The sequence below is a fragment of the Pimephales promelas genome, chromosome 14 (genome assembly GCF_988280905.1).
Source record: "Pimephales promelas chromosome 14, fPimPro1.hap1.1, whole genome shotgun sequence".
Lineage (NCBI taxonomy): Eukaryota > Metazoa > Chordata > Actinopteri > Cypriniformes > Leuciscidae > Pimephales > Pimephales promelas.
Window position 1 is genome coordinate 13,877,252 of NC_142782.1, and position 12,605 is coordinate 13,889,856.

At 38.5% G+C, this 12,605-nt stretch overlaps 2 protein-coding genes across 4 annotated transcripts in view; one reads left to right on the top strand and one right to left on the bottom strand.

Annotated features, from left to right (window-relative positions):
* LOC120479909 (transmembrane protein 132C) overlaps positions 1–12,605 on the bottom strand; it is a 468,276-nt gene that overhangs the window by 200,742 nt on the left and 254,929 nt on the right. The window lies entirely within an intron of this gene.
* On the top strand, positions 3,607–5,842 carry LOC120473528 (uncharacterized). Its single transcript, XM_089119457.1, has 3 exons — positions 3,607–3,862; positions 4,701–4,838; positions 4,922–5,842. Exons 1-3 carry the CDS (start codon positions 3,775–3,777, stop codon positions 5,761–5,763), a joined length of 1,068 nt encoding a protein of 355 aa, XP_088975583.1. The 5' UTR covers positions 3,607–3,774; the 3' UTR covers positions 5,764–5,842.

Consider the following 12,605-nt stretch of genomic DNA (forward strand, 5'->3'; position numbering starts at 1 on the left):
ATAGTTGTATATGTAATGGAGAAGTTAGCTTGTTGCATTTGTGTAATAATAAACACAAAAGGTTTTAGAATATGAACACATGAACACACAAGGTTTTAGAATATTTCAGCGTGATACCATTTACCATTTGGTCAAAAGGCTACTTTAGACAAATTGAGAGATGTTTACCATGTCTATGATTTTAAATGGATTTCTCCAAATAGTATGACAAACTTTACCTGTCAGAATCTTCGTGACTGCGGCATCAGTGAGAAGCCCAACCTGTGCTTTTAGCGCACGCCAGTGTGTGATATTCACCCAAAATCCCTCTGGTCTTGTTTCTATATTCTGCTGCCTTTCTCTTCTTATCATAAACTTCGTATACATTTTCTCTCTTTCAACCCTCAGCCAAAAGGAATGGCTGAAACAGTAACTCTGACATAGGCTAATACACCTGAAAGTGAAAACTACATAGGGATGAGCACGTACGACGGCCTTACGTAAACATATCACCAGAATGGTTGACACTTAGGTGGACCAATAGTATAGACTACCCACCCCGAAAAAGAAAATCCTCCGCTATACCTTTAAGTGTACCAAAACATTATGGTAAAACATTCACTCGTTTGGGAGAAAAACAGATAACTTTGCTCCCCAGAAAGCAAATATAATAGAAAGAATACATTTACAGTTAAAGTTCAATATAGCAATGCTCAATATAGCTTGATCTGTACAGAGAAGTATCATATGTGTTGGACATGTGTTCACAACGCCTTTAGGATCCATAAACCTTTCTCCTGATACCAGAGAAAGAGACAAATGGCCTTGTGCACCTAAAGAAGCTGCTTGGTTAGCCTACTTACATCAGCATGCATTTAAGAATATTATTTCACAAGCAAAAGCACAAAGAACAAATGAAGAGTTCAGATGCAAAAGCCTCTAAATGCCATTTGAAATTTTCTTCTAAAATGACCATTTTTATCAAGCTTGTATATTTAAGTTCAGTATTTCACTTAAATGACAATTAATAGGTAATCTTCATTGTCATTTAAGTGAAATTACTGAACTTAAATATACAAGCTTGATAAAAATGATCATTTTAGAAGAAAATTTCAAATGGCACTTAGAGGCTTTTGCATCTGAACTCTTCAAATATTTGTCAATAAATGATTAAGTAATAATGAATATACTTAATTATTGATTTTATAGAAGAAATACATAAGCATTCAAAAGTATATTATGATTATATATATATATATATATATATATATATATATATATATATGGGTGATTCTTCAATTAGGGGAACTTTTATGTCCCCAGGTTATACATTCATGTTAAAAATACAATATTATAAAATAAACAGTTTAGTTATTTAAAATTATATTTATTGTACCACGAAAAAATGTTATACACTAAAATCAGTATGATTTCCATTTTTAAAATTATTTTCATCACTAATATTTGGCTATTCAGGCCTTGTCCCCAACCCAGACTTCAAAACTTGTCTGCTCTGAAAATGTGATAAAATGTAATCAGTTCATTAAAAAATTACAATATATGTTTAAACAGTAACTTTAAAAGGCACTTGATGCATAATTCGGGTTAATATCTGTGCAATTTGTGAATATTTTTAACAATTTAGTATTGTCCACAACAATACTGTCATTACCGCAACAGTCTATAATTACAACAAGGATATTTCTGAGGGTGAGACTTGTTTATCCCGTAACCATGGAAATGAAGACTAGAAGTGGAGCACATGTCAGCCATGAAAGAACAGTGAAATTTGATGTCTGAAAAAGTAAGTTATTTAATCTTGAATTCTTTCTGATCATGGAGTAGACTTATTCAGCGTCATTACCATAAATGTTGTAGCAGCAATATTTTGATACATTTATATATACATTCACGTGATTTATGTGTATTTAAAGTTTTTTTTGTACTAGCTGTTGAGTAATGTTAGCAAAACCATGACCTAGCATCTTTTTTCCTGAAAAAAATTAAAAATGTCATTACCGCAACACGTCATTACCAACACACAACTTGTTGTGATGGTAATGACAAGTGATGGTGGTAATGACATGTTCCATGTCACTATCTATATCATATTGTGTGTTTATTAATTAAGTTAAAGAAGCATAATACTGTGGTTTTACAGTGAAACTTAAGTGATAGGTCTTACTTCATAAAACAATTTTTTCTTATTTTTTTAACCAGAATGGCTTCCAAGAAATCAACAGAAAGGTCTAGAGATTATAGAAAAAAATTGAAGGGAGATCCTGTAAAATATCAGCAGTATGTTTACAGAGAAAAAGAAAGATACAAAAGAAGAAAAGAAACAGGAAAGCTTAAAGTAATCTCACACTTTAAGGCATTTTTCCACTACACAGTACCAGCTCGACGGTGTTAGGCCTACCACTCATAAGTAGTGTGGAACCTGTGTTAGGCTGGGTCCATATGTTGCGGTCCCTACAGTGACGGGAGTGTGTGATGCAAATCACGCACGCCAATTACATTGGCTCGTTCAATAGTACTCGAAGAACATAGGCTCTCTGGCGCGATCCCCATTCAGTCAACAGTCGACTACGTCCTCCGTTCCCTCCTTCAGGGAACGGTGGGTTGCATACGCAACCAGGGCGATTTCTTTTAACAACACTCACCAAAAGTCATTATTTTAAGCCTTTAAATTTGCTTTACGTATCAGTGCACTTTTCATTTATGTCATTACCAAAACACTATGTCATTACCAGAACAGTATGTCATTACCGCCACGTTGCTTAATTTACAGCAAATGTACCTTTAAAAATGTTTTATGTTCAATCCTGAGGTGCTACATGAAAAGCCTAATAAAATACTCATTCACCTATTCAAAGAAAAAACATCTAAAATTAATTTTCCAGAAATTAAACAAAAGTGTGCTTTGACGAACACAGAAAAATACGTTTTTATGGTAAGAACAAGAAAATATCCGTAATTCGCTGAGTGGAAACATTTTGTTTTTTATACGCATTGTTAAAGGTTAAAAATATTTGCAAGATAAATGAGTTTAAATGATCTCCTTGATACATTCTGTGCATTATAAGACTTTTTGATGTTGTGATGGGAATGACATTTTGAAGTGCCAGTTGACAAATAGATATAAAATACTCAAATAATATTTAGGCTCAGTTGCGGCCATTATTATATCTTTACATCAAAACATGTAAACATTGTCTTGACATAATTCTAACAAAATTTAACCAAATTTCATTAATCAAAATCTAAGATGGCAAAATAGCCCCCAATTGAAGAATCACCCATATATATATATATATATGCTGAAGAGGCACGGGATTTTGACCACCCCTTCAGTGCTAAAAAGTCACCTTCAAAAATTCTTATCAGTTTTTTAAACATAGTTTACAAACAGCGCCCCATTTATGCCAAATGAGATGCAGACAGAGTTTCCAACAGAGTTATGGTGTCTCTTGAAGTTTAATCTATTTTACAACTTGGACGTGGAATTTTCTGAGAGCCCCGACTTGTACCACGTGAACACTGAACCCCTGATCAAACACACCTGAACAAGCTAATCATGGTCTTCAAGATTAGGCTATAGAAGCTGCAGGTGAGTTTCATCAGTGCTGGAGTTGCCCAGGTATCATTGGATCTTTAAAAACGCGTGCGCTTTAAACCATTTCATTGCGTTTGTTGTGGGATTTAGTAGATGTTTTGATGCAGCAATACAGGTTTTCATTGTAGTTTTGTGTGTTCGCATTTCATCCAGCTGAGTTCGTGTGGTCGCGGGTGAAGATGATGACAGCTCTCGGTTACTGCTCGTTGAGTGCTCTGTTACTTTGTGTGTGTGCATGTTTGAGCGCAACAGACTTTGGACTCGCAGGTGAGACGATCTTTTAACTTCATTACAAAGCTCAAAGAAATGTAAATTGCCTTCCTAAATATGACCTGTAGCCTACACATACAGTGACTACACCGTGATATTGCGTAGGGTGAATTAATGCGGGACTTTTTTTTGCATTTCAGACTTCTGCGACATATTGCGATGTGTAACTAAAACATTAAATCCACACCAATACCATTTTTAAAAACCCCAGTTTGTGTCCTAATCAAATCAAAAGAAAATTCATGATAACCCATCCATAAGAGAAATTAAAGACAAATTAGTGCTCTTATTGCAAGTTGTCTTGAGACGATCTGCTGCTTATGTGAAACCATTGTGCCCCCAATGTGGGGCACTACAAATCTATGATAATATCTTATATATATATATATACGATAGTATCCAAATATTTTGATTCATGTAGAATAGTTTATTTTTATTTTAGATTATCTCTTAAATCCTAGTTGGTAGTTTTCTTTGTAATTAATGAATGCAAGATGTAAAATTACAGTCTTTAGTTCGCTTAACTATTTCCAGTAAACCAGAATAACAATACATAAATAAGACCATTGTATTTCAGTTATAGTGATGCATTTGTGAAACACCTAAAAAAAATAAACAGGAACTTTGGACAAAAATAATTTAGTATAATTACAACTGAATATGACTTTCATCGATGCCATTAAAAATGAGAAGGTGCAACTACCCTTTTCAAAGTAAAACTGGTAAATGAGTAAATTTTATTCATTTAAAACTTTTTTTTTTTTTTTTTTTTTTGTGAATTTGACTTTCAGTATTTTTGATGAGGTCTCTTTGTCCCCCTGTTTGTATATAACAGCAAAGCCAGGAGTGTGCCCAAGTGAAAAATCTGGATCAGGTAATTGTGCCAATCTGTGTGCATTTGACAGCGACTGTCCGAACAATGAGAAATGCTGCAGCAATGGATGTGGACGTCAGTGTATGGCCCCTTCTACAGGTATTTTTGATCTTATGTTTATTATTAGTGTTTGGGTCCGCTATCTATTTTATAGTTTGTCTTTTATAATTTTATCACTCTAGTTAAGCCTGCGCCTAAGCCTCCAGTGCAGTCTGCCCCTGAACTGACCGTTCCTCAAGTGAAGCCAGTCACTGAGCCCCTCAAGCCTCCAGTGCAGCCTGCCCCCGAACTGGCCGAGCCTCCAGTGCAGCCTGCCCCCGAACTGGCCGAGCCTCCAGTGCAGCCTGCCCCCGAACTGGCCGAGCCTACAGTGCAGCCTGCCCCCGAACTGACCGCTCCTCAAGTGGAGCCAGTCACCGAACCCCTCAAGCCTCCAGTGCAGCCTGCCCCTGTACTGACCGAGCCTCCAGTGCAGCCTGCCCCCGAACTGACCGAGCCTCCAGTGCAGCCTGCCCCCGAACTGACTGAGCCTCCAGTGCAGCCTGCCCCCGAACTGACCGAGCCTCCATTGCAGCCTGCCCCCGAACTGACCGTTCCTCAAGTGGAGCCAGTCACCGAGCCCCTCAAGCCTCCAGTGCAGCCTGCCCCCGAACTGGCTGAGCCTATAGTGCATTCTGCCCCCGAACTGCCCATGAAGCCAGTCACAGAGCCCTCCAAGCTATCAGTAAAGCCTGCCATTGAACCGCCAAAGCCTGCAGTGAAGATTGCTGCTGAATTGCCCAAGACTCCAGTGAAGCTTACTGCCAGACTGTTTAATCCTGCAATGAAGCCTGCCCCCATGCCTCCCGTGAAGCTTGTCGCAGGACCACCCAAGCCTCCAGTGAAGCTTACTGCCAGACTGTTTAATCCTGCAATGAAGCCTGCCCCCAAGCCTCCAGTGAAGTTTTCTGGCAAACTATACATGCCTCCTTTGAAGCCTGCTGTCCAAGCATCTGGTTACGCTTTCCAGCGTACCGCCCGTTAAGCATAATACAGAGCCAACTGGAGTTCTGATCAATTCAGTGCTGAATGGCATGATTTCACCAAATAAATGTTTAAGAATACTTTCTGTGTGGGAGTTTTTTTTTTTTTTTTTTTTTAGTACTTTATTGGAGTTAGTTTTGGGTTCTCCCAAGTCATTTTATGATATACTGGTTTCCATTCTCACCAAGAGCTAGGCAGCAAGAGTTTCAAAACAATTATTAGCAAAAAACATGACCGAGATGTGTAAGTTTTGAACTAAGCTACCAGAAATTAAATGTAGGATGATGCTAATGAGCAGAAATGATATGAAGAAACGAAAACGTACTGTTAAGTTGCATCACAAGCATTTCATGCTGTCATTTTACTTCAAGATTTTCATGTGGTCACAAATATCCAGCAATGCAAACCCACCCCCCACCACTACATTTAAAAAAAAAAAAAATTGTAACAGATTCAATCTCAAAGTATCAACAGTCTGACGGTCATAAAAAGGTCAAAGGCCATAACTTCTTTTTACTTTGTTTTAAACTGCAGGTTATCACCTCAATCTATATGAAATGCCACTATGCACAGCCAATAACAATTAGGCTAAATTAAAAAAAAAAAAAAAAAAAAAAATGAGCAGCACGGCACAAACCATAACGTGACCACTTAAACTGCAGCAAGAGCAAGGTCTAGCCTAATTCATTTCCTAATATTGTTTGCTAGAAACACCAACCAACTTGTTCTTGATCTCGTTTTTTTATTGACTATGTTCCCCACGGTGGAGAACACTTTTGGAGTGCACAGACTTGCCTAGCACACACTGGTATTTGCATCAGAATGTTGAGAGAAGTGGGTATTTGTTGCAGCCTGTGTCTCTCCACCAATGCTGCGTGTGGCTGTCTGTGGGGAGAGGAGGTTCAGTCATGTAGTTAAGCTCCTGGATACCATTTTAACTGTTTTCCACCAAAGCATTTTGAGAACCGGTTCTCTGCCAGGAAAATTGGTTCAAAAGAGGCAACAACTCTTTGCTGGACTAGAACTGTTTTAACACATCATGGCTAAGGCATATACAGTGACGTAATTATATCGTTCGCTGGGCTCTCTAGTCAGTGGGAAAAAAAAACAGGTTTTGAGAAGGTTCGCAATTTGAACCAACTTTGAACGAGTACCAGTTCCGAACCAGTTCTTTTTTGGTGGAAACTAGGCATTACTGTTGCGTGTGGCCGAGTCGATCGATTTATACAAGCTTTCCATCATAGGAGCCGGAGGCCAGAGCCACGTCTTCCTTTTTTTGGGGAAGCCATCCTGTGCGTTTTCTGATCTTCTGATCTTTCATTTTCAAAACAGGGTGGCTATTGGCTATTATTTGCTTGATTTAGTCATGGGACACTACAATAAGTTTAGAGCACTCGCTACTGGATGAGATAGCAAACAATAAAAAAAATAAAAATCTAATCATAGACTCTAAAAAATGTGCTACACATGGCAGTTCAAAACTTAAAAAAAAGGGGGGGGAAAAAAAGGATAGTAATACATATTTGAATAGCGGATAAAATGACAAAGCCCTAGCTGGTATGCTATTATTTCCAGCCCAGGCTCATTTGATGGTTAATTCTGTTCATCAGGAGCAGTTTTGTTAACATTGTGTATGTATCATGGTAATGGTTTCCATAACCTCAAAACGTCACTTTTTCACTTTGTGTTTTATATATATATATATATATATATATATATATATATATATATTCTTAAATGACTGGTGGCTCATACTAATTGTATTTTCCAAAAAGTTTGGGACTGCTATATGTATCAGTGGTATATATATATATATATATATATATAACCCAGTTACATTTAATGTTGTCACATTGTATTTACATGCATTTAAATGTGTCCCACTCCCAAGTGATGGTGACTCCAAATGCGTCTAACTGGAAAGGTGAGAATGTGTTTCACCTGTATATCTAACTGATGCCTTGGGAATGCCCTTTAGCGTCAGTCTGATAACGCCCTAGGATCACGTCTAACCCTACCCCTACCCCAGACCTAAACCTACTCGCGTCATCTAACTGACGATAAAGGGAAAGCGTCAGTTAGATGATGCCCTAGGATCGCCTAGGTCATGTAACTGTCGCTAAATGGTGCTGTAAGAAATTACAGTCTGCTCCGATCAAACTTCCACTCCAACATAGATTATATTGAAAGGTTCCTTCACTTAAAAGAGCTTATTTATCATAGAATCAATTCCTTACAATCTTAAAAGTATCACAGTCATGTTCATCACCTATAGCGTGGGAAGGACAGCAGGTATTCAAGAACCGTCTTGATTAGGGGGCTTCAAAGAGATGTTATCACCTTAAACATTTGGCCGTATTGCTTTAAACATTTGGCCGTTCTTATTTGAAAGAAGATCAAAGACAGAACACAGCTGTTACGACAAGAGCAACTTCATTTACATTAAGAGGACAGTAACAGGATAAAAGGTTGAAGATTTGAATGTTCGGGGTTCATTCTGACGCCGGTGAACCCAAGGTGCTTCGTGTGCCTTGCCACTGCTATGCTGTAAATAAACTTCATTTTTGAGATCTTCGACGTCCACCTCATTTTTCTTACAGTGCCTAAAGTGTCGGATATTGAAGCATGGTTAAAATTGTCAGTTAGATGAGAATTGTCAGCCATGGGATGAGAATAAGTTGCAATAATGCATTGCATCACAAAAGAATTACTGACTTACTTGGGCAAAACAAGAGCACCTGTAACGTCAACACACTGTTGGATGCTAAACAAAATACAGCATTGATGCATTTCTGGTCCTGGAAATTGTCTGAGCACCGCGGGATAAGATGGTGCAGTTTTGCTTGGACTCAAGCTCATAAGCTCAGGCGATGCTCGCTGAGTGTCTCATCTACAGTTTATGTGAGTGTGTGTGTGTGTGTGTGTGTGTGTTCACACAAGTACATGGGACAAAGAAAATTCTATTCAAACATCTCATTCCTGGGGCCTGTTTCAGAAAGGAGGTTAAGTGAAAACTCTGAGTATGTTAATCCTGAAATGAGGGAAACTCTGGGTTTTCCGTTTCAGAAAGGGGGGTATATCAAACCCGACAAAGCAGAGTAAGTCAAGCCCGTTTCTGAAAGAGAGGTAACTTATACTCAGAGTCAGTTACCATGGTAACTTACTCTGTGAACCTAACCTGGTCGGAGCAGGTTTTCTTCAGTAAACCCAGAGTTTCTTGTGGCCTCCTCCCCTTTTTTAAAGAGGAAGTGCTGTTTAGACACAAATAATAATACTAAAATGTATTGGCACATTCTTTAAGGAATATATATTGTTTGTCCATGGTTTAATTGACTAAATCTGTTTTGCAGCACTTTGCCAAAAAATAAAAGGATTAAAACGTTTGCTAAACTTTTATTTGATTACCACCGTTTTTGATAATATATTTCTATTAAATCATAAAAAAATTGGAATAAAAAAAATTTTAATAGAACTCAATTATTTTTCAAACATAATTTAATAAGTTATTAATGACAAACAAATAAGATGTTAATCTTATTCATAATCAATTATTGAAGTTAGTTAATTAGCTAGTTAGTTAATAACTGTCATTTTAACTGATGATAATAATAACCATAATTTAATAATGCAGTTTATATATTTAATAATTGTTTAATACCATAAACCGATATATTCTCTGAGACAGTTCTCATACTATGAGACTCTCACACGTTACAACTGTAGAGTGTAAAAAAAAGATGGAGGACGCCCCTCGCTCTTTTCCATCAGAGAGAACTGAAGCCGCCAGTGTCCCGATATGGAGCTGACATCTCTACCCTATCTCACGACCAATTCGTACAAATTCGTACGAGTGATTCAAAAGTGGCTAATTCGTACTAATTCATACGACCTCACTCGTACGAATTTGTGCGATTTGTCTAAACCCACGTGACGGTTATGTTTAGGGGCGGGGTCAGGGGTAGGTCATTCGTACGAATTCATGCCAATTGGCTAATTCGTTAAATATGTACGATTTAGCAAAATCTTACTAATTCGTACGAGTGAGGTCATACGAATTGTAACGAATTAGCCACCTCATAAAATTCGTATTAGAGCGCACTTGCGTTTTCGGGACCAGACATGCGCAGTCATGAGCAGGAAGTAAAGCCGCGTAATCAAGGCCGCGCCCTCATCCTCGCTAAATCAAACGCAAGCAGGGCGTAACTTGATACCTATGGCAGTCGGTACTGAGAGAGTGAGAGAAACCACTGTTTTGAATGTCATTCAGCGTACGTTTGAATCGGAATATATAAATGGTGCGAAGAGACTCCGGCACAATAAACACAAATGAGAATGGACCTGTATGTCTCGGTATGGTTATTTGATACATTTATGTACTTAGTTTTAATTGCGTCCCATTTGCAATTATGGACGTGGAACACACACACACACACACACAAAAACTAATGCTGGCGCAATTTTTTGAAACTACATACACATTCTGTGATAAAGTTTGCTAGTACGTACAAGTGAAATTACATTTATGCGAGGGACCTGTAGCGTCATGTTTAGCTTGTCATACAGGTGCTTCTGTGGCAAATGTGAGGAGATGGCTAACTTACAGAACAAGAAAATAAATGCAGTTTTTAATATAATATCTTTAAATATATATATATATATATATATATATTTATAAACGTGTGGTTACACACTATACAAACAAGGTTTAAATTGTATAGCCTACACAGACATCCTACGACGACAACAACTTTAGACGCTTTTGTTGTTGAATTGGCTTCCATAGACATCGACTGAAAAGACTATTTGCTCAAAAATCATAAAATACACTTACTGTTACTGGAGGTGACGGTGGATCGCAAACAGTAGACGACGATCCACACTTGAGGATTAACTTTTAAGCCACAACAACAGGATTAACCCACGACAGAACATTTATGTTTCCAAGAGACATTACCAGCTGTCGTTGAAACAATGAAGGATGGTGTGTACACAGATCACCGAGGGCGGGGTCTATGCCACAACCACACTGTCAATCAAACCCCTTGCTCACTTTCTACGTCACAAAGAGCTGAATCTCAGAACAGCTCGTTCTGAGACAGTGCATATGATTTATTGAGATTGAAAAAAACTACTGGGTGGATTTTTATCATTCTAGGGTGATTTTGCTCACACACTGCCAACACACATTTATGTTCAAACACCATGTAAAAGTGAATTTTCCATAATATAGGTGCCCTTTAAAGGTGCAATACCTAAGATCTAGATGCCGCTAGAGGGCGCTACATTCAAAACAACAACAACGGCTTTGCTTGATGACGCCGTGGAGGAACGCGGAATGATGGGAACTGTTGTTTTCAACTCCACCGTGGATAAATCAGTCAGACGGGAATCGAAAATTAGTTGTCATGGATGAGGTAAAGTTCGATTTCTATAAACGTTGCGTTTAATGACATGCTTGTATTTCATTAAACTGAAATAACCGTGCAAGAAAAGTCAGGTTTAAAAGTAAATTAGTTATCACAGATGTTACTGTACGAGTCACTGGACGAAGCTATGGTGGAGAGGGTTTGAAGGGGCAGGTCTCTCGCAAGGAGTTGACGTGGTTGGCCCTCCTTTGTAACTTTATAAAAATAAAAAATCAATTTAATGTCAGTTATCCCAACCTGCAAGAATTCATTTCCGGGAGGTATATTTCGATAACAAGATTGTGGGGGTGGGAGGGAAGGCTAACTTTCGCGTTCGCGAGGCACAAACGCAAAGTCTCTCCCTCTGTACAGTGCACGCGCTGTACAGTATGTCTCGCTCTAACATTATATCCCGGGAGATTTGAACTAATTTGCGGGCATCAGGGAAACGCTATCAATATGCGGGAGATCCAGGAGACTTGGGATGTCTGCAATGTACATTTGACACATCTTTTCATGTCGTGTAAGTATTCAACCACAGCTACAGTTTTACAAAATTAACGTTAAGGGGGTCGCACACCGGACGAGAAGCTGCAGCGCCGCGTTGCACCACATAATTATTCGAACACATTATTATCTATAAGTGTACACATACCGGCGGCGCCATTCGGCGTCTGTCCGCGGCGCCCAGCAACGTTTCAGGACCGTGTTCAAAACCCTGCTGCGCCACAGAGCGCCATTTACATAGTTTTATATAAAATTGTAATTATTTTTGCCTCAAACCGTTGCTAATGGATCCTGACTTTGCCCTATGCTGCAATATCTATGCATTTAGTTTTGCAGTCATTTACAGAAATCAGCTGCTTGAATGACAATTACTGATTATTATTAGATTTTTCACGTGAGATTCTCAATTCATTCTGTGAACGGATGATCTGAGGTAAAGTTTTCAGAATGCAGACTCAGCAACGATTGTATTTAATTGTACAGTACAATAACATAGAACAGACATTATCTTCATTTTCTGTCATTAAACATAACAATATTGCTGGCCATACACTGATGAGAAAGTACGCGTCCGGTGTTCGATAACGTTACTGGAGTTGTCCTAAACGTGACGCGGCGCTTCTCGTCCGGTGTGCGACCCCCTTTACAGCCAACAGTTCACATTCCGAGAATAAATGAAAAGAATATGTGCTCCATTCCATAACAAATGCGCGAAACAAGCTGTCGTTTGATAGACGCTAACGCACAACTACAACTACCGCATTTGTCCAGGACTACACGTAGTAGAGCGGAAACCGAGGTAAGCGGATATGACGCGATTGACTCGCGACTCCCAGCTCACCCCTGCTGACACGTGCCGTTTCCTTGGTTAAAATCTCAATTTTCTCGCGATTTAAACATTGTTTGAAACATTTGGAATATTGTGAGTTAT

What these genes read in the sequence shown, in the direction of transcription:
- LOC120473528 (XM_089119457.1), top strand. Translation starts at nt 3,775, where the DNA reads ATGATGACAGCTCTCGGTTACTGCTCGTTGAGTGCTCTGTTACTTTGT. An exon ending in AACAGACTTTGGACTCGCAG is followed by an intron (nt 3,863 to 4,700) that starts GTGAGACGATCT and finishes TGTATATAACAG; the next exon opens with CAAAGCCAGGAGTGTGCCCA. An exon ending in GTGTATGGCCCCTTCTACAG is followed by an intron (nt 4,839 to 4,921) that starts GTATTTTTGATC and finishes TTATCACTCTAG; the next exon opens with TTAAGCCTGCGCCTAAGCCT.